The 27820-nt window shown below is 41.7% G+C and overlaps 1 protein-coding gene across 9 annotated transcripts in view; it reads right to left on the bottom strand.

Annotated features, from left to right (window-relative positions):
* The window catches only part of Ezh2 (enhancer of zeste 2 polycomb repressive complex 2 subunit), a 69853-nt gene that overhangs the window by 29496 nt on the left and 12537 nt on the right, over positions 1-27820 (bottom strand). For 5 of the 9 annotated variants that reach the window (XM_028876433.2, XM_037203599.1, XM_037203604.1 and 2 more), the window contains exons 2-3: positions 16719-16842; positions 15734-15862 (exon numbers count right to left, since the gene is read on the bottom strand). In XM_028876433.2, coding sequence (XP_028732266.1) covers positions 15734-15862; positions 16719-16835 — 246 coding nt within the window. In that variant the 5' untranslated portion in view covers positions 16836-16842. Of the gene's footprint in view, positions 1-15733; positions 15863-16718; positions 16843-17769; positions 17877-27820 lie in introns of those variants that run through there. The other 4 variants (XM_037203601.1, XM_028876434.2, XM_037203605.1 and 1 more) reach the window with 2 other exon arrangements.

The following is a 27820-nucleotide window of genomic DNA, read 5'->3' as shown; positions in this document are numbered from 1 at the left end:
AGAACTCACAGAACCACAGAAAACAGAAAGGCATGGGCTATAGTACAAAGTACCACACCTCCAGTCCCATACCCCTGTCAGGTACCCATTCCAGGACCCATCACTTTAATTCTGAGTCATCCAAAGTGTTCAGGGATGAAACATAAGCTCTGTAAGGGGAAAAGCACCTGAGGGAAAGGTACGGTTTTCCCTTTCTTCCTCAAAATAATACTCAGTGCGGTATCTCAAAACAAGTTTATGGAATCAACAGACTGCGTTTGCTGATTCTCTGTAACAGAAAGTTCAGCCAGAGCTCCCAGAATGCCTATGTGGAACGCCGACCTGAACTCTGCACACCTCTGGATCCTACCCACCCTTAGCCACTAACTTGCTATAACCATGGTTATACTTCTTCCTCATGAATGATACTGAAATGCCACAGCATGTGCAAGTAAAACAAGTAAGGAAATGTTTATGTGTTGACTTACAGGAACATCACACAAAACTGCCAGTTACTTTCTTTGAACGTGTTTCACCCTCGATACTTTAAATACTCATATATCGCTCAAAGCAGGCCAAAAACTGTTGCAAGTCTCCACAGAATTCTTACCTGTTCAGTTGCGCTCTAGGAGGCCGACTTAAGCAATTTAAATTTCTAATTCTAGTTCCAATTTCAGGATCACACAAGACATTCATACAAATGATTCATCAACAATGGTAAAGAAAGAAAACTAATTATGAAGGATGCCACATTTTCAGAGAAACACAGCTTACTGCTAAGTAACAAGGTTCCTCTGAGGTTGGAGACCTACATCAGCCAGCTGGTACAATAGGTGACTGTGTGGCTGGAGAGGGAAGTCAAGCCAAAAATAGTAGTTGTAGGAGTACACAACCAAACTGAGACTCTTGGCAGAAGGCTGGTTCCAAGTAAAAACTGTGTTATGGAAAATCATAGAGGGGGAGCAGGTGAATGGCCTGCAGGGACGGGAAAGAAATTAACACACCCTACTGTGTGCCAAGCACTGTGGTAGAGGCATTACCAAAGTTGACTTTAAAATTCACCACTACCCTGTTTTAGGCAGGACATCCCAAAGGACAACAGCTACAGCCATCCCACCTCTGAGTGCTCCTTAGCCTGAGGCCGGTTAAGGCCCAGCTTCAAAAACATACGAGGGAGTTGTACCACCAGCTACCAAGTGTGTAATCATACATCCTTGGATACTCGATAGTTCATTTCTTAGTTCACGCCGAGACACAATGAACTGTCAATATTTTCGAACATACTTCTAGTTCTCCAGGTGAGAACAAAGAAGGTACAGGAAAGCCATCTCCCCAGAAGAGAATGTGAGCTACTATCAACTCCAGGAAGGCCATCAGCCCAGAAGAGAGCAAGGAGCAGACATCAGCTTCTATCAACCCAAAGAGAAGCTGGAGATTATTTCTAAAACTACCTTCATTTTTCTTCAGGACTTAAGGAAAGAAAGGGAGCAAACCCAAGTTTTGTGATGTGTTTGTTGTTGTTTGTTTGTTTGAGATAAGATCTCACTGTGGCCCTAACTGGCCTAGAACTTGCTTTGTAGACCAGGCTAGCCTTGAACTCAGAGATCTTCCTGCCTCTGGCCCTTGAGTGCTGGGATTAAAGCCATACAGCACCACATCTGGCAAACGCCAGTTTTTAATTAGCTAGGCGTTCTGGCAAGGGCAGTATACATGATTTAAATTCAAAAGTACTTTGAGATGAAACAGGAAGGAAGAAAACCAGAATGAGTCAGTAACATACGTTAAGGAAGCTCTAGAGCACGCATGAGTTTCATAGGCAGTTTTAAGGACAAAGGAGGAGGAGAAATGGAGGAGACAATCTTAAGAAAAACAAGGGTCCCTGACAGAAGAGGGTCAGAAATAAAAACAAGAATGGTCCTAACATCTTCATGCAAGTATTTAAGCTAAGTAATAAATTCCAGAGTGTAAATTGCTTCCATTTTTGATGTTACACATTTATGTCAAGAGCCATTGCAGACTGGAGACTCTCGAGTAACAAAAGGCTATTTGCCCCGAATTTCACTTTCACCTTCTGTCACTTCTTACACTTGTTCCTAGTAGGAACATACACAGTATTTCAGGGTGTGTGTATGGGGCGGGTTGTTGTTTTGAGACAGGGTTTTTGTATAGTCCTGGCTGGCAAGGAATTCTCTATGAAACCAGGCTGGTTTTAACCTTATAATAATCCTCCTGCCTCTGCTTCCTGAGTGATAAGATTATATGTAGCCTTTCAGGAGGATTAGGGTGATGGCTATTCTTGGTTGTCAACTTGACTACATCTGGAATTAACTAAAATCCAAATGGTCGGGCATACCTGTGAGGGATTTTTTCTATATTAAATCATTTGAAGTGGGAAGACCCACTTGTAATCCTGATCTTTGAGATATGAAAATACATCTTCAATCCAGATCTTTTGACTGGGAAGATCCACCTTTAATCTGGGCCACACCTTCCGCTGGCAGCCTATATATAAAGACATAGAAGAAGAAAACTTATTCTTTGCCTGCTTGCTCTCAAGTCCTTCACTGGCATTAGAGCATTGGGATTCCAGTGTACACTGAAGACCAGCTGAAGCATCTAGTCTCATGGACTACACAACTACTGGATTCTTGGACTAGCTGGACCACAGCCTGTAAGCCGTTCTAATAAATTCCCTTTCTATATAGATAGGAAGGTAGACAGACAGACAGACAGATATAGATAGATAGATAGAGATAGAGACAGACAGATGACAGACTGACTCATTCATTCATTCATTCATTCATTCTATCAGTTCTGTGCCACTAAAGAACCCTGACTAACACTGATTTTAGTACCAGAAGTGGTTCTAGAGCAACAGAAGTACAAGGATAAATCTTTTAAGTATCACCTAGTTACTGAAGCCTCTCTAGTTACTGAAGCCTCTCTAGTTACTGAAGCCTCTCTAGTTAATGAAGCCTCTCCTCGAAGCTCAGGGGGTATTGAAAGCCCACAGTGTGAACTACTTTACAAACTTAAGGAGACAAATACATTTGATTATCCTGATTCACCAAATGTGAGAGGCAATGGATTCAGTAACTCTGTATATAAAACTTTAGACAATTTGTGGAAAAATAAGGAAAATGATGATGCTAGTTGGTTACCCCTAGCATCTCTGGATAAATTGACAAAAAAAAAAAAGAATGAGCTTCATAATAAAATTAACCAACTTCTAGCATCTCAGAATCTAGTTAAGGAAAACAATGAACTCAGTGATAAAACTGACCAGCTCCAGATAGATGTACATACAGCCTAAAGCAGTGGTTCTCAACCTATTGCTCACAACCCCTTTGGGAGTCACATAAATACCCTGCATATCAGATATTTACATTATGATTCATAAGAGTAGCAAAATTAGTTATAAAGTATCAATGAAATAATTTTATGGTTGTGTCACCACAACATGAGGAACGGTATTAAATGGTCATCATTAGGAAGGTTGAATACTAATAAAGGTTTCTAAGTGTGCTGTGGGATGTTCTGTATGTCCTGTGGGAGCCCATTCTTGGGTTCCTCGTGGCTTTACCCAGCAGGTCCGCATAGAGGATGATTAGGACCACGGGCCTGAGTGCAGGTGTCCGAGATGGTCTGTCTGCACTTGGCTGTGCTGTGGGATGGTCTGTATGTCAAGTTGCTCTGATTGGTCAATAAATAAAACCTGATTGGCTGTGGCTAGGCAGGAAGTAAAGGCGGGACTAACAGAGAGGAGAAATAAAAGAACAGGAAGGCAGAAGGAGTCACTGCCAGGCGCCACCCTGACAAGCAGCATGAAAAGATGCCGGTAAGCCACGAGCCGCGTGGCAGGGTATAGATTTGTGGAAATGGATTAATTTAAGCTGTAAGAACAGTTAGCAAGAAGCCTGCCATGGCCATACTGTAAGCCCTGCCATATTGTAAGCAATATAAGTCTCTGTGTTTACTTGGTTGGGTCTGAGCAGCTGTGGGACTGGCGGGTGACAAAGATTTGTCCTGACTGTGGGCAAGGCAGGAAAACTCTAGCTACATAAGTATGCCATGGAAGAGAATCTTCTCTCCAGCAGCCACAGAGCTCAAGTTGTAGAAAATCAAACCAAAGCCCCTAGTATACGACTAGCGGATTACAAAGAAAATTCAAATCCCAGCCTCAGTGTTACAATTAAGGGCACTAATTGGTAAAGAATAAAATTTAACTTGGGATGCAGATGTGTGGGAAGGATCCTACTGAAGCTGAGAAGTTTGAACCCTCAGACTCTCAGAGTCGATTTACCTCACCTGAGGAAGAAGTCTCTTCATCTCAGTAGAAAATGTGCTCCCACTCCCAACCCCTGACTTAGTACCTTTACAGTGTTACCTCAAGGATCTATTAACTCTCCAACCCCATGTCATAACTTAGTTCAAAGAGATCATGACTGTCTGCCTCTTCTGCAAAATATCATTGATTCACTACATTGACAACATCAGTGAAATTCTTAGGAGTCCTGGTGTGGAACATGCAGACATTCCTTCTAAGGTGAAGGGTAAGTTCTTGCACCTGGCCCCTCCCACCAGCAAGAAAGAAGCACAATGTTTAGTGGGTCTGTTTGGATTCTGGAGACAGCACATTTCCCACTTGGGTGTGTTACTCTGGCCCATATACCAAGTGACTCAGAAAGCTGCTAGATTTAGTGGGGCCTGGGACAGAAGGTTCTTCAACAGGTCCAGGCTGCTGTGCGGGCTGGAACAGGAGGAGGCTCTTCAACAGGTCGAGGCTGCTGTGCGGACTGCTCTACCACTTGGACCATGGTCCAGCAGACCTGATGGTACCTGAAGTGTCAGTGGCTGATGTGGATGTTGTTTGGAGCCTTTGGCAAGCCCCTATAGGTGAATTACAAATGAGACCTTTGGGGTTTGGGAGCAAGGGTCTACCATCATCTGCAGACAACTATTCTCCCTTTGAGAGACAGCTCTTGACGTGCTATAAAGCTTTAGTGAAAACTGAACACTTGACAATGGGCCACCAAGTTACTGTGTAGGTCAAGCTGCCCATCATGAGCTGGGTGTTATCTGACCCATCAAGCCATAAAGTAGGACATGCACAGCAGCAATTCATTATCAAATGGAAGGTAAATACATGGTCAGGCCTGAGCAGGTCCTGAAGGCACAAACAAGCTACTCAAGAAGTCATCCAAATGCCTATGGTTTCTACTCCTATTACTATGTTGTCTGCTCCTAAGCATGCACATATAGCCTCATGGGGTGTTCCCTATGATCAGTTGACTGAGGAAAAGACTACCCTGATTTACTGATAATTCTGCACATTATGCAGGGACCACCCAGAAATGGACAGCTGCAGCATTACAACCCCTTTCTGGGACAACTCTGAAAGACACTGGCAAAGGAAAATCTAAACAATGGGCAGGACTTTGGGCAATACACATGGTCATGTTTTGTTTGGAAGGAGAAATGGCCAGTGTACAATTATTCATTAATTCATGGGTTGTATCTAATGAACTGGCTGAATGGCCAAGGACTTGGAAGGAGCATTATTAGATTAATAAGAAAGAGATCCGGAGAAGTATGTAGACAGATCTCTCCAAATAGGTGAAGGATGTGAAAATACTTGGTGTCCCATGTAAATGCTCATCAAAAGGTAACTTCAGCTGGAGGAGTCCAATAATCAAGTAGATAAGATGACTCGTCCTATGGACATTCTTTCTCTTTCCCCAGCCATTTTTGTCATTGTCCAATGGGCACATAAAGTAGCTATGGTGGCAGAGATGGAGGTTGTACATGGACTTGACAACATGGGCTGCTTGCTACTCACCAAGTTTGAACAACTGACTACAACGGCTGTTGAGTGCCAGATCTGATAACAGTGGACCAACACTGAGCCCGATATGACACCATTCCCCCGATGACCAGCCAGTGACCTGGTGGCAGGTTGACTCTTGGACCACTTCCTCCATGGAAAGGACAATGCTTTGTCCTTGCTGGAGTGCATACTTATTCTAGTTATGGATCTGCCTTTCCTTCACCTAATAATTCTACCCAAACTACCATCTGTAAACTTGCAGAATGCCTTATCCACTGTCTTAGTATTCTATAGTATTGTTTCTGACCAAGGAACTCGCCCAAGATCATGGAATCCACTGGTCTTACCATGTTCCCTACCATCCTGAAGCAGCTGGCCTGATAGATAGAGTGGCCTTTTGAAGACCAGTAGAGCACCAATTAGGTAGCAGTAGCCTGGAGGACTGAGGCAGGTTCTCCAGAATATGCTATATGCTTTGAATCAGCATCCAATATATGATACGTCTTCTCCCAGAGTCAGGATCTATGGTTTCAGGAATCGAGGGGCGGAAAAGGAAATAGTTCCACTATCATCCCTAGTGATTTACTAGGAAAATTTTTGCTTCCTGTTCCCATGACCTTAAAGTCTACTGGCCCAGAAATCTGGTGGCAGAGTGGGGAGTTCTGCCAGGAGACACAACAAACATCCCATTGATCTGGAAGCTCAGACTTCTCCCGGGCCTCTTTGGGAGGCTAAGGAGAAAGAACATTGTTAGGGGAGGCGGCTGATCCAGATTACCAAGAGGGAATTGGATTGCTGCTCCAAAATGGAGGAAAGAAAGATTCTGTCTTGAGTGCCAGAGATCCTTTAGGGCATCTCTTGGTGCTACTGTGCCCTATGATTAAAGTCAATTAGAAACTACAACAACCAGGCTGGAGGGATAGCTAAGCCATTAAGGCTAGGCTCACAACCGAAAATAGGAAACTACAACAACCTAATCCAGGAAAGATGACAAAGGGCACAGACCCTTCAGGAATGAAAGTATGGGTCACTCCTCCAGGAGAGCCAAGACCTGCTGAGGTGCTTGCTGAGGGTGGAGGAAATACAGAATGGGTAGTAGAGGAAGGTAGTTCTAAATACCAGCTAAGGCCACACAACCAGATGCAGAGACAAGGATTATAATTTACACACGTAGTTCTGATGTATTTGTTTAGAATGTGTTTGTAAAGATACTTGTGTTTTCTCTCCTCCAGTTCTTTATCATACATGTACTTACTCTAACATCAATTAAGAAAATATCAGTGGCCATCATATTTAAGTTTGAGATACTAAAAGAATGTCCCAAGGGACACTGCCACCTATTCTAAATTTATAATGTGTTTGTATGAGGGATAGTTATATCATGTTAGGTGTAATTATGACCTAGTTATTGCTTTCATTTGGAAATTAAGGATGACATAAGGAAATATGATTGTGTGTCACATTGACAAGGGATGGCCTTGTGATGGCTATTCTTGGTGTCAACTGGACTACACTTGAAATTAACAAAAACCCAAATGGCTGGGCATACCTATGAGGGATTTTTTTCTTAATTAAATCGTTTGAACTGGGGAGACCCACTTCTAATCTGGATCTTTTAAGGTGGGAAGTTCCACCTTTAATCTGGGCCCACCTTCTGCTGGCAGCCTATATAAAGGACGTGGAAGAAGGAAGCTTGCTCTCTGCCTGTTTGCTCTCACTCTGGCTGGCAAGTCTGTTCCTTCATTGACATTAGAGCCTACTTCTTTGGGAATTGAAGACCAGCTGAGACATCCAACCTCACGGACTGAACAACTATTGGATTCTAGGACTTTCCATTGGTAGTCATTGTTGGACTAGCTGGACAACAGCTGTAAGTCAGTCTAATAAATCCGCCCTCTATATAGACAGAGAGACAGACAGATTCACTATATAAGATCTGTTCCTAAAGAACCTTGACTAATACAATTAGACTCCTTAATGCTCTTTTTTTCATCCCCTTCTTCAAAAGCTTGACCCTAAATGAAGGCATCATAACCAACAAACCTAATCCTACCATAAAATCCAAGACAGTCTATTTGGCTGAAGCCCTGAGGTTAAAACATATCCTCCATTATATGCTGCTCTGCTAAAAACCAGTTTTGTTAAAACACTGAAGATCACAAACAAAGCATAGTCCTAAGACATAAACTACAAAATACTCAAAAATCTAGGTGGCTTGGTGTATGACTATAGTCGCAGCACTTGATAGAGACAGAACAAAGGAGTTCAAGGGTTCAAGGTCAGCCTGGGCCTGGAACCCTGTCTCAAAACAAAAATCAAAACCACAGGGGGAAAATTAAGACACTCAAAACAGAGGAAAGCAGGAGTGGAGGGCGAAGGACAGACGAGACATCAAAGCATGTCTACACGCAGTCTCAACTAGCTACTTCAATAAGAGCACTGTGGGCAGAAAACTAAACTATCACTACTCCCGAAAAGAAAGAAACTCAAACCTGAACAGACAGAGCATTATGTGATTCAGGCTATCCACAAGCTGTGAAAGCAAACCTGTTTCAAAACTAACAGAGCAGAGCAGCTCCACTAAACATGACCAGACAAGGCTGTCACAACTGCAGGGTAAGCTACACTTGGGTTCCAGGACGGAGACCCTGCAGGGTCGGCAGCTTCTGTTGATTTTGCCAACAGATAATGAAGTGCTCTCTCTACTGTTGACTGACTAGTCAAAATAGTGCTGAAGCAACTAGACAGCTAAACAACAAGTACACCCCACCTCCAGTCACTGTATATGCCACGAAAATTCCTAATGGGTTGGATGGTTGTTAGAATACAAAACCAAAAACAGAAAACCAAGAGATGGGTAATTTATAATCCTGAAGACCTTCTAAGCCCTTGAGAAACACAAAAATCAAAATCTTAAAATACAACTAAATTTACCAGAGATGATATCAAGATGGAAAAAATGTGAAAGATGTGAAGATTAAAAAACTACTATTTCTATGGGTTGGGGATTTAGCTCAGTGGTAGAGCGCTTGGCTAGCAAGCGAAAGGCCCTGGGTGCAATCCTCAGCTCAAAAAAAAAAAAACAAAAACAAACAAAAAAAAAAAAACCCTACTATTTCTAATCCCAATTGTATGAAGATCTCAATCTAACTTAGACCAGATGCCAAAGTAGCCAATTACAAAGTAACAGAGGAGCTGGGAAGACGGATGGCTCAGTGGTTAAGAGCACTGGCCGCTCTTTAAGCAGATTTGGGTTTAATTCCCAGAACTTGCATGGTGGCTCACAACTATCCATAACTCTAGACCAGGGAATCCAACACCCTCTTCTGGCCTCCATGGGCACCAGGCACGCAAGTGGTGAACAGACATACATGCAAGCAAAAACCAAAAAAAAAGCACTCATACACATAAAATAGAAATTTTAAAATACCTTATAACAAAGACACATACATACACATAGAGAGAGAGAGAGAGAGAGAGGGAGGGAAAAATACCTTATAACAAAGACACATACATACACACAGAGAGGGAGGGAGAGAGGGAGAGAGGGACGGAGAAAAAGTTAGTTTAAAAAATGGGGCCTATAGACTTTGTTGATTCCTCATGGGAGGCCTTACCCTCTCTGAGGAGTGGATGGGGATAAGGTGGGGGAGAAGTGGAGAGTGAGTGGAGGAAGGAGAGGGAGGGGGAACTGTGGTTGGTATGTAAAATGGGGGGAAAAAATTTTTGAATAAAAAAAGAAAATGGGGCCTAAAGAGATATCTCAGTGGTTAAGAGCACTGACTGCTCTTGCAGAAGACCTGATTTCAATTCTCATCACCCACATGGTGTCTCACAATTCTCTGTAACTCCAGTTCCAGGGAATCCCACATCCTCTCTGGATTCCTAAAACAACAGACATCCACATGATGCACATACATGCAGGCAAACATTCAGCGTCACTGAGTTAAGGCAAACTGTAACACAACATGTACCTATCAGACTAGCAATGTCCTGTGTGGAGAATAAAGGAAAAGAGACACTTCATAAAAAGGTAGTGTGAGTGAGGCAGATGAGAGGGGACTATTTCTCCCTGGGGCATTAAGCAAGTGGTAAGCACTGATTAAAAAAATCTGTCTAAAATCACTAGTAATGGGCCTATAAAGCGGTTCTCAGGGTAAAACACCGCCATCAAGCCTAACAGACTAAGTTCAATCCCCAGCATCTACACTGTGGAGAGCCAAGTCCCACAAGCTGTCCTCTGACCTTCGCAAATGCACACACATATGCGCATAAAAATAAATGAATAAATATGTAAATAAAATTTAAAGTGCATTCTTTCAAAAAATGCAAATAAACTGTGTTTCCTAAAAGTGCGGGCAGCTGGGAGGGAATGAGATAATTTGACTCCCTAAATGTTGAAGAATCCTTTGCTGCCTTGACTGTCTTAAAAAGGACTGAGTAGAAAACCTAATGAATTACCCTTAATGCCAGTGCCAGCTATCTAAGTCACACCTAGGACATCTTGAAATAACGACAGCATGATCAAAGTTGATGGCCCTCTGTAGCACAAATTGTTAGAAGGTCTTATTAATAAAAAGAAACCTGGAGCCAAATATTGGGGTGAACGCTGAAAGATCAGAGAAGCAGAATAAGCCACAACTAACCTCACCTTGTCAACTCCTCAGCTGATCCTGTTTCCTCAAACTGGAAGCCTCTGAGGCCTCATAGGAATGGATCTCAGCTGATTTCAGCAACCCTCAAAGGCAGCCTTAGCCAGGGCTGTTTGAGATAGTACCAGACTTCTTACCAAGCCTGGATGAACCCCAGATGAACTGAATTGCAACCAATTTCATCTCGGCCAGAGAGGGATCACTTTCCCCAAGTCATCTAACCAAGGGACCACTTGGACTGTATGTAGCTAAAGACAAGGCTACACACTACTGGTACAATATGAAAACTTCCATGACAGGGATTGGTGCTAAGAGGCAGGCTGATTGGTCCAAAACAAATGCCTGAGACTGACCCAAACCCCCTTTCTTCCGCCACATAAGCAGGCTATTCAGGCTCAGGGAGTTGGCTAGGAGACATCCTCCTGCGCTGTCTTCCCTAACGTAACATCAAGCACAATAAAGGCATCTCTCAAATAAAGGTCTTTCCTTGCCTAGTTTCAGGGTGCAAGCTAAGCTGGAAACATGGGGGGAGAGAAAGAGAGAGAAGCCGCCGAATGCAGAGCAGCGAAGTGCATTGGCAGGGACTTCAGCAGTCACTTGGCTGAGCTGTGGGTCCTAGGCAACCCACCTCTGCTGGGATTCAGGACATGTACCACCACACCAGCTTTAAAATCGTGAGTTCTTATAATCTCAAGACTTACAAGAAATATGCTACTGTATTGAAACCTAAGGCTGTATCTGAGGACTGGGATGTTGCTAAATGGTAATGTTTGGGGAATGAAGAATACTAACAGCCTAGCTACAACAGGATTTTTTTTTCTTTGCAAATTATAACTAAAGCTTTGCCTTTATAATCACCTGAATGAAGTACATTGCAAGGCAATAAGCCATGGAATCTAGTACTTAAATACCTGTAAACTAGACCCAGTTTTTCTTCAATAAAAATAAGTTTAAGTTGCACTTACATGTTCTATTATTTTAATAGAACTATTTTTTAATTATCTGTAAATATAAGCAAATAATTTTAATCACCTCAATTACTAGAAAGAGCAAATCTACATATATTTAAAAGACCAAAAGTTTTAAAATTCTTCATGAATATAAAAACTACTATATCTACCTAATGTTATTTCTATTTCTAACAACCCCACATTTAACTGCATACCAAAATTCTCACTCTTCTCATGAGACACAGATGTTTACAAACACATATTCTCCTAGAAATATACATGGCAGGTTATTTTATTAAATTACTTATCATGTCATTTAACCAAGCAGACATGCATTATATAAGCAAGGCATTCACAGTAGAAAAAACAATTTACATTCAAAATAATGAAGGGCATGCCTAGTGGCATGCACCTTTAATCCCAGCACTCAAAAGGCAGGGGCAGATGGAGCTCCATGTTGGAAGCCAGTCTGGTCAACAATAGTGAGTTCCAGGCCAGCTAGAGCTACAACAAAATCACTGAAGGAAATATACTTTATAGTTTTTAGTGGGGAAAAAAATAACGAATATATAAGAACTACACTAAGAACATGAAGAGTAATGTCAATTTGTTTACTAAACCTAGGGAAAAAACAACTAAAAATGAAGATTCACGTTTCTCTAGTTGTTAAGACAAAGCTAGTCACTCGGAAATTATTTTGATAAACAGCTACATGATAGCAATAGGTATGTTTCCTTTGGTATTACTTAATGACATCTTGATGCTTGATAATTCTGTAAAAGATTATCTGAAGACCAAAATGAATGCAAAACACAGTCACTTCAAGTCAAAAATATTTTTTTTTAATGAAGGAATTAAAGAGATGGCTCAACCATTGAAAACCTTTATGATTCTTGCAGAGGACCTGAGCTCCGTTCTCAGGATCTGTGTCTGGTGGCTCACAACAGCCTGTAACTCCAGCTCCAGGGGATCTGATGCCTCTTTTGGCCTTCCCAAGAGTGGGAGGGAATGATGGAAGTGATGGAGGAGTACAGCCCTAGGGCTGAGATCCATGGTGGATCATGTTATGTGCAGCAGCCCGGATCTTAAGCAGATGCAGACTCAGCCCCGGAACAAGCTGCTTGACTGGACCTCCTCAAAGGACCATTGTGTCCCATTATGCCGCTGAGGGCCATATATGAGTCGATGGCCCTGACGTTGCCAGGATCCGGTTTGATGTCCAACGACCTCATTATCACTTAATGACATCCGCATGTTCATGGCCTGTGCTGTGGCCTGAATCTATTTATGTCTGTGGCCTGCACTGCCATCTGAGATCGTGGTGGTGTCCAGGCTGTCACTGAGGGCCAAGTCTGGGTCCGAAGTCCTGCTACAGCCAGGTCTAAGTTGATGTCTGTAGCCCATGTCACCACAAAGGCCAAGTGGAGGTTCCTAGCCTGCACTACTGCCTAAAACCATGTTGATACCCATGGGCCACACTGCTGCAAGGGAGGTGCATTCTGATCAGAATAGCCTGTGCTGCCACCTAAGGCCATGGTGATGTCTGGGTCCGTGCTGCTGCTGAGGGCCATGTCTGGGTCTGTGGCCTTACTGTGGCCAGGTCTGTGTTGATGTCTGTGGCTGTGTTGCCACCAAAAACCAGGCAGGTGTCTATGGTCTACGCTGTGGCCTGAAACCATGTTGATGTCCACAAACAATCCCAGCTGCATTGAGGTTCTTGTCTGAGTCAATGGCCCTACTACAATCTTGAGCCCCGTTTGTGATCTAAAGAACAAATAAGCCAAATAAGCTACTTTGGCAGTGATATTAATGCCTACAGATACACAGTGAGAAAGAAGGACATGGAAGACTTCGGTGACAACCCCTCCCTACCTCCATGCCAACCATCCCCACAAAAACAGTAACAGCCTAAACAGGAAGCCATGGAAGGGAACTCTTAAAAACTGAGATAGGATGCTGAAGTGTCCCTCTCCACAACAGATGGCTTCTGCAGGGGTGCAGGAAGGGAAGGGCTCAGCTCTATTTAAGGGGCAGGCCACTGAGAACTTGACCACGGTCCAGCGAGTATATGGGGGGGGGGGGGGGGATCACAAGGATGAGAGTGGGCAGGGAAGGACTAGGAAGCGAATGTGATACAGGTGTATGATGTGAAATCCCCAAAGAGTCAATAAAAATATGTTGGCAACAAACAAAAATATCTGAAACTTAGTATAATCTACAAGCAACATTAAATGGACACAGTAGGGTGTGTGTGTGTGTGTGTGTGTGTGTGTGTGTGTGTGAGAGAGAGAGAGAGAGAAGAGAGAGAGAGAGAGAGAGAGAAATAATTAAAGGACTCATGAATTTACTCCTGAATGAAATGACTCAGTAATCAAGAGCACTTGCTGTTCTTGTAGAAGAACTGAGTTCAGTTTCTAGCACTTACAAGGCAGCTTATGACCAGCCTTAACTCCACTTCCAGGGATTAGATTCCTTCTGATCTCTACAGACACGAGGTACATACAGGCCATTTACTTACATGCAGACAAACACTCATACATGTAGTGATATATTGTGTACCCTAATAAAATTTGCCTAAAGATCCGAGAACAGAACAAGCCACTAGATTAAGCATAGAAGCCAGGCAGTGGTGGCACACACCTTTAATCCCAGCACTTGAGATCTCCTTCTTGCCTTTGCTCCCAGTACCTGGGAAGCACGCACGCACACACGCACGCACGCGCACTTAATCTCAGCACTAGGAAGGAAGCAATATGGCTGGGCGGAGAAAGGTATATAAGGCGTGAGCAGACAGGAACTAGAAGCTTTTCAGCTGGAGAGCTTGCAGTCAGATGATTCGTGGAGCTGGCAAGGTGAGATGTGGCAGTGGCTTATTCCTTTGTCTCTCTGATCTTTCAGCATTTATCCCAATATCTGGTTCTGGGTTTTTTATTAAAAGACCATTTAGCAATTCAAGCAACACATACACATAAAATAATTATTTTTTAGATGGGTGTCTTACTATGTAGTCCTGACTAAACTTGAACTCATAGATATCTGCCTGCATCAGATGTGGGCTACCATACCCCATTCAAAAATAAATCTTAAATAAACAAACCTTGCAAAAGAATTACCTGAAAGCCCTGTCTTAGAATGTTCATAGGCATAGAAGAGTACCCTTTACCCTCCAAATGATGATGAAAGCTATTACCTCCAATGTCTACTCTTTGATTTGCATGAGATAATAGGGAAGGTATCAGTATAAAACACGTATTTATAAAATTATAAGTCAGATTTTTAAAGAGTTATCACCTAACAAACTATAAATAACTAGAAGCCTTCCCAAATCATGTCTTCTCACCAAGACCACACCACCACCAACATAATCAAAGTCACCATTAGGATCATGTGTGTAGCTATGGTATCATCACAGAAGTCTTTGAAGCCTGTGTGTCGCACCACCTCCACAAGCCTCATACAAAAGCAATTATGGCATATTTTTAAAATTCTCATTGGATATTTTAGAACAAATAGATGTTCCCCATGTTTATATGCTCATAATTGACTACAATGTTATAATCTTATCCAAATTGCTTTCCTTTCAGTTTCCATGTGATACCTACCCTACACCACGTCTTTCTACATCAAATAGGCACCTAAACAGGAATGCTCACACCTGAATCCTAACAATGACTCTCTCCTGTTTAGACCTTTGCCATCCCCCTCATCTTGCTGGCAGCATGCTTTGGTGAGATATTTAATTATAGATTCTACCATAAGACTTTCATTTGAGACTATAATATAATTACATTTCCCCCTTTACTTACCATAGGATTTTTTGCTTTTCTTTGAAAATAGGAAATTGTCTGAAGGTGATTAAGATCTACCTCACTCAGAAAATGAGGTGGAAAATACCAATCTCAACACTGAATTTTTTAAATTCTCATACAAGCCTTAGCCTTTAAACAAAACACATAATAAAAAGCTTTCTGAGCTCATAAATATGAAAAGAAGTATTTCTTACCATGTGGCTAATTTATATTAAGGAGACAGAGAGGAAAGCAATTGTGAGTTAGAAAGCCTTGCTCTAAATAATACTGAACTGATGAGCATTTTAGAGATTTGATTTCAAAGTTATTTTTAAGTCTAATAGGCTTCAACACTCTGAATGAACTGTTAGAGGCATTGCTAACAGTGTGCTAGAAGGCTGCCACTCATACACACTGAAACAAACAGCAGTGAAACAGACATCCTGAAGTCAGTGACTTCCTCCCAATAAGCAATAAACAGTACAATAAGAAAAAGCCAAGTGTGTGGATAATTATTACAACACTGTGTTAACCAACCTCCCTAGTCCCGCGCAATGAGCTCACAGAAGTCATGATGTGCACAGGCTGGATCCTTCGCTGCTTCCATTCTTGGTTTAAGGTTTCTGTTCTTTCCAAAATTTTCTGACGATTGGAACTAAACATAGTCTTTTAAAAACAAACAAATTGACCATTGTTACAATATGTAGCATCTCTAAAGCAGGTTAAAACCTAGTGAATCCTCCAATACCATGACGTGTGTGTCCTCAAGCATACACAGACTTTATGATACATTAGTTTCACACATTCTAATAAATACAAAAACATCATTCCTGTTACTTCACTGTAAGTGAGAGGGAACAGGAAATTATTTCCATCCTCTCTTTGTTTTACTTTGTATTTCAGAAGTCACAATGACTTTAAAAACAAATGTCTTTGTGTTTGGGCCCTGAGTCTACACAAGCAGTGCAAAGGTATACTGAAAAGACTAATTTCCAATCAGGCTAATAATTTTAGACTAAAATATTTGTTACTATTAATGAGTATGATACACATTTTTTTTTTTTTCATTTTTGAGGATCTCATGTATCTCATGCTGACCTCAAATTCACTTAAAGATCATCCCAGGATGTGCACATGCCACAGCACTTTGATGGAGGTCAGAGGATTTGTGTGAATTGGTTCTCTCCTTTCACCATGAAGGTGCCAGGGATCAAAATCAGGTCAGCAGGCTGGGCAGCAAGTGCCTTTACCTGATGAACCTTCTCATCAGCCCAATCTTGAACTCTGATCCTCCTGCCTCTACCTCCCAAGTGCTGGGATTAAAGGCACACACCACTATACCAAGCAACCATGATGTAATTTTAACTAGAGAGATCAAGGACCATGGCTTTCAAGTCTTCATCGATTTCACTGTAAATATGAACTTGACTGAAAATGTATCGTTTCAGAGTAAAACTATTTCACTCGGGGAATGGAGGAATCTGTCAATTATATTTGCAACTTTGTAAAAGATTAAAATTACCTTTACTTCATCAGCTCTTCTGAACCTCTTCAGCTGTCTCAGTCTCATGTACTCTGATTTTACACGCTTCCGCCAACAAACCGGTCCCTTCTCAGATTTCTTCCCAGTCTGGCCCATGATTATTCTAAAAGCAATGATTTCATATTAAAATCACTTATCTCATCAGTTGAATATGATCTTTTAATCCCAAGCAAACTGACAGAGCAAAATATTTTTGCTGTTGATATTTGTGGAGAAATGCCTGTATGTTCTGTATGGTTAAATCCTGGAAATGTGTCATTGAATGTCACTCATTTAATGACATCTTTTAAAGCATATTTTTATCTATAAACAGTCTACAATCCTAAATAGTAGTGGGTTTATAAAATTGTGATCTCATTACAGAAATTACATATGCTATATCACAAGCTAGTTTTTACTCCATTAGTGTCACATTTTTAGAGGGAAAAAATGTAAAACATGTTGTTCGAATCTTAGATGGTCTTTTAATAAAAAAATAAAAAATAAAAAAAAAACCCCAGTACCAGATATTGGGTAAAAGCTGAGGGATCAGAGAGGCAGAGCAAGCCACAGCCACCACCTCTTACCTCACCAACTCCACAAATCCTCTGACTGAAATCCTAAGTCTCCACCAGAAAGGTTCTCAGCTGAACTGCTTTTAGTTCCTGTTTCCTCACACCTTATATATCTTTCTCCGCCCTAAAGGGTGTGTGCTTCCTAGTACTGCAATTAAAGGTGTGTGTCACCACTGCCTGGCTTTGTTTCCAGTGTGGCCTTGAACTCACAGAGATCCAGACCTCTGCCTCCGGAGTGATAGGATTAAGGGTGTGTGCCACCGCTGTCTGGCCTCTTTGTCTATCTAGTGGCTGGCTCTGTCCTCTGATCCTCAGACAAGTTTATTAGGGTACACAATATATCATCTCAAAAACATTAAGTTTTTAGTTATTAAAAAGCTATTATAGGGGCTAGAGAGATGGCTCAGTTATTAAGAGTACTGGCTGCTCTCCCAGAGGACCCAGGTCCAATTCCCCACATGTCGGCTCACACCCACCTTTAATTCCATTTCTAGGGATCTGACACTATCTTCAGGCCTCCTCAGGCTTCAGGCACACAAATGGTGCCCAGATATAACATGTAGGCAAAACACCCACACATACAAAATAAAATATGTTTTTTAAAAGAAGCAATGTATAACTGGTACGTTCCTCACATCCAGGCTTCACATTTATGGGCTTAACAAATCTCTGATCAAAAACATTCAAGAAAAAAAATATTTCCAGAAAATAGGAAACAAAGCAAAACTTGAATTTGTTACACACCAAGTACTATGCATTCGATTAAAAAAGAAGAAGACAAAGTATAAGTCTGCCATAGTCCTGGCCACTCCACAGATTCCCAGCCACTCTCCACCACTTAGAGCACTGTCCACCCCACATCTCACTCGCCACACAGCCAGGCCTACGACAAGCCCCTCTATGGTGAACATGCACAAACTTCTTGTCACTTTCCCTAAACAACACTAAACAACAAACAGTGCAGCCACTATTTAACAGCATCTGTGTTGTCTAGTTACTGTAAGGATACCCCAGACAACTGATGTATATAGAAGACAGGCACAGGCCATGTCAGTCATCTCGCCATTTTATAGAAGGAGTCCACGGATTTCAGTATCCAAAGGGCTACTCCAATCAGTCCCCTCAGATATAAAGGGACCACTGTAGTTGCAAAAGGTGAAAGTGAAAAGGTGCATTTCACAAGCACTAAGAGTAGAAAATGTACAGGATAAGAAGGACAAATGAGGGTCAGGTGCGGTGCATGCCCTTGATCACAACACCTGGGAGGCAGAGACAGGCAGATCTCTGAATTCGAGGCCAGCCTGGTTAAATAAGGATAAATCACTCTCCCCACACACACACACCAGACCACACTTCTCCATCCAAATACTGTGATGGTGTCTTTGCCTCTGGTGCTACGTTCATTCACACGTAGGGTTTTGTGAGCAAGAGGAAAGAAAAGGGAAGGAAATGCTCCTACTTTATCTTCAGCTGTAGACTCTGAGCCAGTCATATGTGACAGTGGAAACTAGCTATAGTTCAGACATATAACACATACTAGAGCCCGGACCTGAAGTCTAAACCAGTGTCCTTTTCTAGAACATTTTCTTATACGAGTATTAGAACCACACTGTGTCTTTCAAGAGACTACAGGAACATTTCTGTCTAGCTGTATGAGATGTTATGATTTTCAAATGTACCTTAAGAGCAATAGGACACCAGAGTGTTGCATATAAGGAGAGGTGGGGTGATTCACGTGCTGAAGAGACTAGGCTGGCAGCCATATCGAAACAGGAGCGGGGATGGAGGAACTGAAAGAGTAACCGTGTGGCCGGGCGAGGGCCGCCACCCAGCCATCTCTGGAGCAGGAGACCAGTTTAGACCACACTGGAGACAGAACAAAAGTGATCACTTCGTCCCCAGCTGACTGGCCAGGAAGAGGGAAGAAACTACAGGTGGGAGAGAGTCCCGGGCGCCTCTGAAAGTAAGACTTTCTTTTCAGGTGCCATCCTAGTCTCGCCATCAGAAGGTGAAGAACTGACTCCTCCACAATTCCCAAATTCCACCACTGTCATATTTACACTTAAAATCACAATTTTCTCTGTATACCACCCCCACTGTAAATAAATTTGTCACTATCAAGAACAGGGTTTTGCCCTCTCCTTTCCGCTCCTTCCTCCCGCCGGCTCTCCCTCTCTCTCTCTCTCACTCAGAAGAAAGAAAAAAGAACAAGTTTTACTCATTTACAAAATCTCAGTGACTGTCTCTGTGTCTAGTAGTAATGAACTTGAAAACGCACACAGGTTAATTAGTAATGTAAAGTGAGCGTGAGTACTCCTGCATCTTCCTAACTCATCATTTGTAAGGTTTAGCTCTGCTACAAGGAAAAAAGGGAAGAGTGGACATCCTGGACTATCTATGCAGAAGCCAGAAAGAAATGAAGAAAAAGGAAAGGAAAGGAAAGAAAAATGAGGGAAAGAGATCGGGGGAGGGGAGAAGAAAGAAACAAAGAAAAAAGAAATGGCCCAATTCCCAAGAAATCAAGAGAAAAGGAGTATGACTCTCAGGGACACTCAGGATCCTGGGTGAGCTGTCCTAGTGAGAACACTTGAGCCCTACCGCCAAGCAAAGAGCAAAATCAATTTTAATAAGTGCTCAGTTATAAGAACAAAAAATACATGCACCCCCCCACCCACCCACACACACCATAAACTACTTTGGATTAGGTTTTCTAACAATCACTGATGGTATCTGACATTCTACTTATGTATGCAATACTTGGTATTGAGACCATATATACAATTACATCTCAAGTCATGTCGGGCAGCTTTTCAAAGCCTGCTCCGTTACCATCACCACAAAGAACAGCTACCTCTGCTCTCCACCAGCAGCTTTCCCCATCTTCCTTCTGTGTCCCACGGTGATGGAAGCCCCTGTGAAATGGCCAGAACACTGCTTTCTACCTCTCAGTGACCAGACAACACAAGCCCAAGGGTTCCACATTCTTCCTAAGGAAATCAGGTGCAAACCCACACCATGGAAGACAAGTCTGCCTAACCGACTCTCCTAACGCTCCTCACCCAGCTGCCAACAGGCTAGCAAACTAAGAGAATTGAAACAAACTAAGTTCCAATACGCAGTACTGTGGCCCCGATACCTTCTTTAAAGTTCTTGCCAGTCAAGACAGCAGTTATTATTTTCTCTTCCTAATAAATGTTTCTTTTTCTACTTGACTGGAAAACTGAGATAAACTACATGAACTACTTATCTTTCCAACTAAATTAGCAGCTCTAACAATGACTTTTAACTAAATAACAGGCTAAGTAAGGTCAAATCCAAACCCAAAAGAAGCAGGATTACAATATTCTCAGTGTCTTTTCCTTTAAAAATACTCTGGCTTTTCTGTGTCAATATCACCCCCGAAAATGACCTAAGACCGGCTGGACTTTCTGTAAGAAACGTGGCGAGCATCAGCCCCGAGACGTGCTGCAGTCAAGAAGGGCAGGGAAAGAGGTGCTGTGACAGGAAACAGAGTAGCTACATCGGGCAGACTAAGCCCGTTTTCTGAAAAAAGACACCTCATCTTTCAAATTGGCCTAATGGATAAGGACTGGGTGGGTCACCCAATAAGTAATTTGAAAATTTTTCTTTTTTAGAATATGTTTGGTGCAACTTTCATTTTTTTAACTACAATGATAAATTACCTAAGAACTGGGAACCAGTAAACTCAAACTAGACGATTAACATTTTTTAAATTTATTTACTTCCTTAAGGTTTTGTTTGTTTGTTAAGACAGGCTCTCACTATGTAGCCCAGGTTAACCTCAAACTGACTGCAGTCCTGCCTCAGGCCCCAGTGCTAGGATTACAGGGATGAACCACTAAGACCTAGCTACACCCTCTTGACTATGATCTTTTTTAATGGTGCTAAAGAGTACAGCAAGCCTTCGTGTGTGCTATATGCTATGCAAGCACATTACCATTGAGCTATATTGCTATATATAGTTAACAAATTGTGACTTGTTTCAAACCAGTGAGATGGACCTGACAATGAAGGAACCTTAAACTATTGCCTCCAGCAGATGGCCTGTAGGCAAGTCTCTGGGTCATTTTCTTGATTAACGCTTGAGGTGAGAGGGCTCGGCCTCCATGGAAGGTACCCCTCCTGGGCAGTGTAAAAAAGCAAGCTGAGCAAGCCATTCACTGCAGTACTCCAGGGTCTCCTCTCAGTTCCTGCCCTCAATTCCCTCAGTGATAGGCTGTGACATAGAAATCCAGGTCAAATAAGCCCTTTCTTGCTTTTGGTCAGAATGTTTTATCACGGCAACAGAGAGCAAACTAAGACACCAACAAAATACCACTTTATCAGCAGACCCTCCTAGAGACTATTATTTGTATTTAACAGTGGAAGGAAGCCGCAGTGAATGCCTGTAATCCTCAGGACTAGCAAGGCATTACAGCAGGGCAAGGAGTTCGGGACCAGCCTCAGCTACATGAGACCATATTCTCAAAAAACAGGGAAATATGCATCATCTTTATGCATAACTTAAGCTTTCTTTTTCTGGTAGGCAAACACTCTCCACAGACATAAAAATACTTAAGGGAAGAAATGGGAAAACTAGCATTAACTTCCTCTATGCTTGTTCACCAGCATTTCTGCCACTTACAAGTCCTCACTGACCAATCTAGAAAGGTTATTTCCCTCACGTTTCCTGACTCTTAAATACTTTCCTAAAGATTTATTTTTATTTTATGCATTGGTGTTCTGCTTGCATATATTTCTGTGTGATGGTGATGACAGATCCCTAGAATTGGAGTTACAGACAGTTGTGAGCTGCCATGTAGGTGCTGGGAATTGAATCTGGGTCCTCTGAAGAGCAGCCAGTGCTCTTAACAGCTGAGTCATCTCTTCAGCTCCCATTCCTGTGTTTGTTGTTGTTGGTTTGAGGTCAGAGGTTTCAAGACAGAATTTTTCTATGTATCCCTGGCTGTCTTGGAAAGCTCTGTAGACCAAGCTGGCCTTGAACTCAGAAATCCACCTGCCTCTGCCTGCTGAGTGCTGGGATTAAAGTCATGTGCTACCTGGCTGACTCGTAAATATTTTTGATGGCCACATGTCTTATAAAACCCATTAGGAATTTGAAAATAAAGTTGCTGGGGTTGGAGAGACGGCACAGCAGTTAAGAGCACTAACTGCTCTTCCAGAGAACCCAGGTTCAATTTCCAGCACCCACATGACAACTCCCAACAGTCTGTAATTCTAGTTCCAGGGGACCTGATACCTTCACACAATACATGCAGGCAAACACCATTCACATAAAATATTTTAAAAAAAAAAATAAATAAATTTGCTAACTTTGCTTATACTATAAAGCAATTTGAATATAATTAGAATTTCATGAATAGTACTATAGCTTTTTGCTACCAAATGATAGACCAGTTAAAAGAACTTAGAAAGTTCACATAATACAAATTTTATCTGCATGTATGTGTGTGCCTGTTCATATGGGTACACGTGTGTGTGCAGGTGTGCATGCATGTATGCACAAGCCTGTGTTAACCTTGAGTGTAGTTCCTCGGGCACCAACTGCCCTGTTTTCTGAGACAAGAAACTCAATGAGGCTAGGCTGCTTCCCCAGCACTTGTTTTATAAGCATGCACATTACACCCAGCTTTTTTATATCGATTCCCAGGATCAAACTTGGGTATTCATGCTTATGAAAAGTACTTTATTGACTTGAGCTATCTCACCCACCCAACACAATTTTTTATATATACATAAGAAAAGATGCTACTTTCCCTGCTGTGGGATGTCTTTCTGTACATGTGTTGCTGTGAATGTGTTGCTCTCATTGGTTGATAAATAAAGCTGTTTGGCCAATGGCAAGGCAGAATAAGGTTAGGTGGTATATTGAAACTGAAGATAGAGAAGGGTGGGATTAGGGGAGATGCCAGCCAGCTGCCCAAGGAGCAACAAGCCAACAGACAGGTAATACCATGGCCACGTGGCAAGAGATTAATAAAAATGGGTTAATTTAAGATGAAAGAGCTAGCTAGCAAGAAGCCTGAGCCAAAGGCCATACAGCTTGTAATTAATATAAGCCTGTGTGTTTACTTGGGACTGAGCAGCTGCAGGACCAGGCGGGACACAGGAAAGCTTCCAACTTCATTTCTCCACTTAAGTGTAGATTTACTTTTACACTAAAATGAATGATTTTCAACAAATTAAAAAGTAAAATATTGAAGAGCAAAAGCATGTGAAAAGATGTTGAAAAGCTCTAGTGCAAATCAAAACAAGTCAGGCACAGTGGTATTACACCAGCACTTGGAAGGCAGAAGCAGGCAGATCTCTTCGAGTTCCAGGTCAGTCTGAATATATACTGAGTTCCAGAGCTACACAGTGAGACCCTGTCTAAAAACAACAAAAGCTTACATACTCATTTGGAGGACCACTATTCAAAGAACAGAAAGTAAACTGGAAAAGACAACACACACCAGCAATCCTAGTACACTGGAGATGATGGAGGCAAGAAGATCATGAGGTTAAGACCAGCACAGGAGAAGTAGGGAGACTCGGTTTCAAAATACTTAGCAGGTGTAGTGGTGCACACATGTAATCCCAACGGTTAGGAGGCTGAGACAAGAGGGTAACCATAAATTTAAGGTCACCCTGGGTTACATATTGAGTTCAAGGCCAGTTTGGGCTACATAACTGGAACTTTTGTGTAGGTGGAGCTGTGTTAAGGTGGGGATATAAAATAGTGTACTCATTATAGAAAATAGTGCTGAAAAGTTCCTCAAAATTAAAGAGAGAATTACCTTGTGACCCAACAGTCTCACATATGAATATATAACCAAAAGAATTCCTACCATACACAGGTATAGTCCAAAGGCCTGGAATCTCAGCATGTGGGAGGTAAAAGCAAGAGGATCCAGAGTTCAAGGCAGAAGGGTTAGGAGGGAAGAAATTCAGAGCAGTGGGAAGAATTTGTTCAACATTCATTGCAGCACTATTAAAAATAGCCAAAAGGTAGAAACTACCCATATGCCCAATGGCACATGATATAACAGATTTTAAAATACAGTTTACGTATATCATGGAATAGTAAAGTGCCTTTAAAGACAATTCTGGGTTTTTGGTTTTTTTGTTTTGTTTTCTATGTTGTTTTTTGCCTGTTTGCTTTCTAAAGACACAGAGAGAAAGGTGTGGAGTCAGATGGGTGGAGAGGAGCAATTGTGATCAGAATATCACATTTTTTTCGGTTTAAAAAAGGAAACGGTGACACACCCTACAACACGATGAACCTCAAGGACATTACACTAAGCAAAACAATCCAATCCACAGAAGAACAGATAGTCAGTCGATATCCATGCACACAAAGTATCTAAAGTGTTAGGTTGATGCAAAGGTAATTTCAGTTTTTAACTTGTTGAAATTTGTCCTGTGCTCCTGTAACACATTGTTAAATAAATGTGGTTCTGTTATACATTATTTTAATGTGTACTTCTTGCTTTAAGTCTTTTTCGATGACTTGCTATTTAGATTTATTTTGTACTACTTGAAATGATGTTAGACAAAAAGTAAATTCAAGAGATTTTCTTACTCAAGTTCAAAATGGGTCATAAAGCAACAAAGACAGCTTGAAATATCAACACACATTTCACCTAGTAACTGCTCAAGAGTGTACCCGGAAGTAGAAGTCCAACAAGTTGTGCAAAGGAGATTCAGCCTTGAAGATGGGGAATGAAGTGCCTGGCGTGGGAAGCTGGTAAAGCCAACTAAGAACAATTACTGAAGCACTTCCTACAACCACACAAGACGCTGCTGCTGCAGAACTAAGTGTGGACCGTGCAAAGGTCATCTGCATTTGAGACAAACTGCAAAGGTGAAAACATTCAGTAAATGGGTACCTCATGAGCTGAGGAAAAGTCAACACTGCTCTCCTCTCTTACTGATCTACTTCCCCATCTGACTGTGACATGCAAAAAAAAGGGCGACTATACATAACAACCATGGCAGTCAGCTCAATGGTTGGACCAAGAAGCTCCAAAGTAATGCCCAAAGCCAATCTTGCCCCAAAAGGTTATGGTCATGGTGCAATCCACTACAGTTTTCTGAATCCTGGAAAAAAAATCTTTATGTCCCAGATGTGTGTGCTCAGCAAATCAACCATATACACCCAAACCTGCAACCCTTGCAGCCCACACCAGCCAGCAGAAAGGGCCCAGTTTTCCTCAACAGCAACACCCGACTGCACATCACACAACCAAAACTTCAAAAGTTGAATAAACTGGGCTATGAACTTTTAACTCATCCACCTTATTCACCTGACCTTTCACTCATCACCCACTACCTCACCAGGTACTTGGTGAAGGTACTTCAACTACTTCTTGCAGGGAAAACACTTCCACAGCCAGGATGCAAGAAATATTTTCCAAAAGTTTGTCAAATCACAGAGTGTAGCAATTCTGAAACTATCTCTTCTGTCCTAAGAGACTGCTGGAACTTCTGCTGGACCTCACACCCAAGTTAATAATACACCTTGAGGTCACTTAAGACTGCTAGCCTACTGTGTACTCAAACTGTTTACCTGCCTTTAAGAGAACAATGTAACAACCAACCTTGCTTACCCTACCCTGGATTTCCATGTAATCAACTTTTACAACCTAAGCTAATACATGGCTGGAATCTTAAGTTATGTGTCCTCTTCCATGCCCCTGACCCAGTTATACATGTATGTCATTTCCTGAGAGCAGCAAATACAGAAGTTGAAAGCAACTTCCTAAACTCTGCCATAAAGGCTGAAAGCTACTACTTGCAGTTAATGGTTGATAAGCAATGATATTCGTTATCTGGGTCAGCTGGAGCCAATGACTTAATCCCTTGTAAAACTCTGTTAAAGATTTCTTTCAAGCATCCTATTCCTCCACCATGTGATGCTTTCTGTGCATTTCAATAATTACAGAGTGAAGCTTTTCGTTAGGAGAGACCTACCTATACAGCTGATAGGACAGACACACAGCTCATACAACAGACATAGGGAGAGATTCACAAGACAGCCCTTCGGGCAGGTACAGATTCAGACTCATGCAATAGACAGAGGACAGAAGACAGAGGGGGTATGAAGTAGAATAACCACTCTCTCGGTTAACCAACTCGAAGACGAAGTGCCTTTATTTCTTTCCTTAATAAGACATCAATGCATTATTGACAACTCAGGAGCTAATCCTGATGCATTATAATCCATGCAGTGGAGCACACAGTTTTTTTTGTTTTGTTTTATACACTATAGAAAGAATAAAATTTATTTCTATCCCAGACATGGTTGTACATACCTTCAATCTCAACATTCAGAAGGCAGAGGCAGAGGGATATCTCTGAGTTTCAGGCCAGCCTTATATAGCTAGACCCTGTCTCAAAACAAACAAACAAATTGCTTGCAAAAAATATGTTGACTGTAATGGTAATTAATTTTGATTAATTAACAGTTTGAGCCTAGTTATAATGATTTGAAATTCAGCCCAAAACACGATTCTTTTCACACCAACTTAAGAATCAAAAAATCCACAGAAACAAAAAGTAAAAAAGTACTTTCCAAAGGTTGTGGACAAAAGATAAAAGTTCTAAAGATATGTTACACATCAGAGTGAATATATTTAACATTACAGAGTCATATACTTTTAAATAGTAAACATATGGGCTGGACAGATGGCTTAACTGTTAAAAAAGGGCCCAAGTTCAGTTCTCAGCACGCATGTCAGGTGGCTCACAACTGCCTGGCACACAAGTCCCAGGGGCTATGATGCCTCTGGTCTCTGCAGACACCATCACTTATGTATATTCCTCACACAGACATGCACATACATCTAATCAAAAATAATCTTTTTAAAAAATGGTAAACATGTCTGTAATCCCAGCACTCAGTAGGCAGGGAGGTAGGAGAATCAGTCAGTTTCAGTACACCTGGCCTACACAATGAGTTCCAAGCCAGCCAAGGGTTATACAGTAAGACTCTATCTCAAAAAAACAAAAAAACCCACAAATGAACAAACAGGGGCCTGAGAGATGGCTCATCATTTAAGAATGCTCACTGCTGTTGCAGAAGACATAGGTTCAGTTCCCAGCACCCACATGGCAGCTCACAATCATCTGTAACTCCAGTTCCAGAGGATCACATGCTTCTTCTGACCTGTGCAGGCTCCTGCATCAATGGGATGCAGTACATACAGACAGGCACAACACAGGCATGTAGAATTATGTAAGTGTTTTAACATATATTTCTTTCTAAAACACAAAAATAGAAACATGGTTTTGTTTTGGTTTTGTTTGTGGTACTGTGGATTTAACCCAGGGATCTGTGTATACTAAGCACATATTTAATCACCAAACTACACACACCCCCAGCACTGTTCTGTGTTGTTTTTTAGCACATTAAAGAGTAGTGCTTCACTTGGGGATTTCATCTACAGTAGACTCTACAAAGAATGAGTTCTATCGGGTTACAAGCACATGGTTACCCTCACATGTCTACAAACTAAATACACTTAA

Source organism: Peromyscus leucopus, chromosome 3, assembly GCF_004664715.2.
Source record: "Peromyscus leucopus breed LL Stock chromosome 3, UCI_PerLeu_2.1, whole genome shotgun sequence".
NCBI lineage: Eukaryota > Metazoa > Chordata > Mammalia > Rodentia > Cricetidae > Peromyscus > Peromyscus leucopus.
This window is presented reverse-complemented; position numbering and strand designations above follow the sequence as displayed.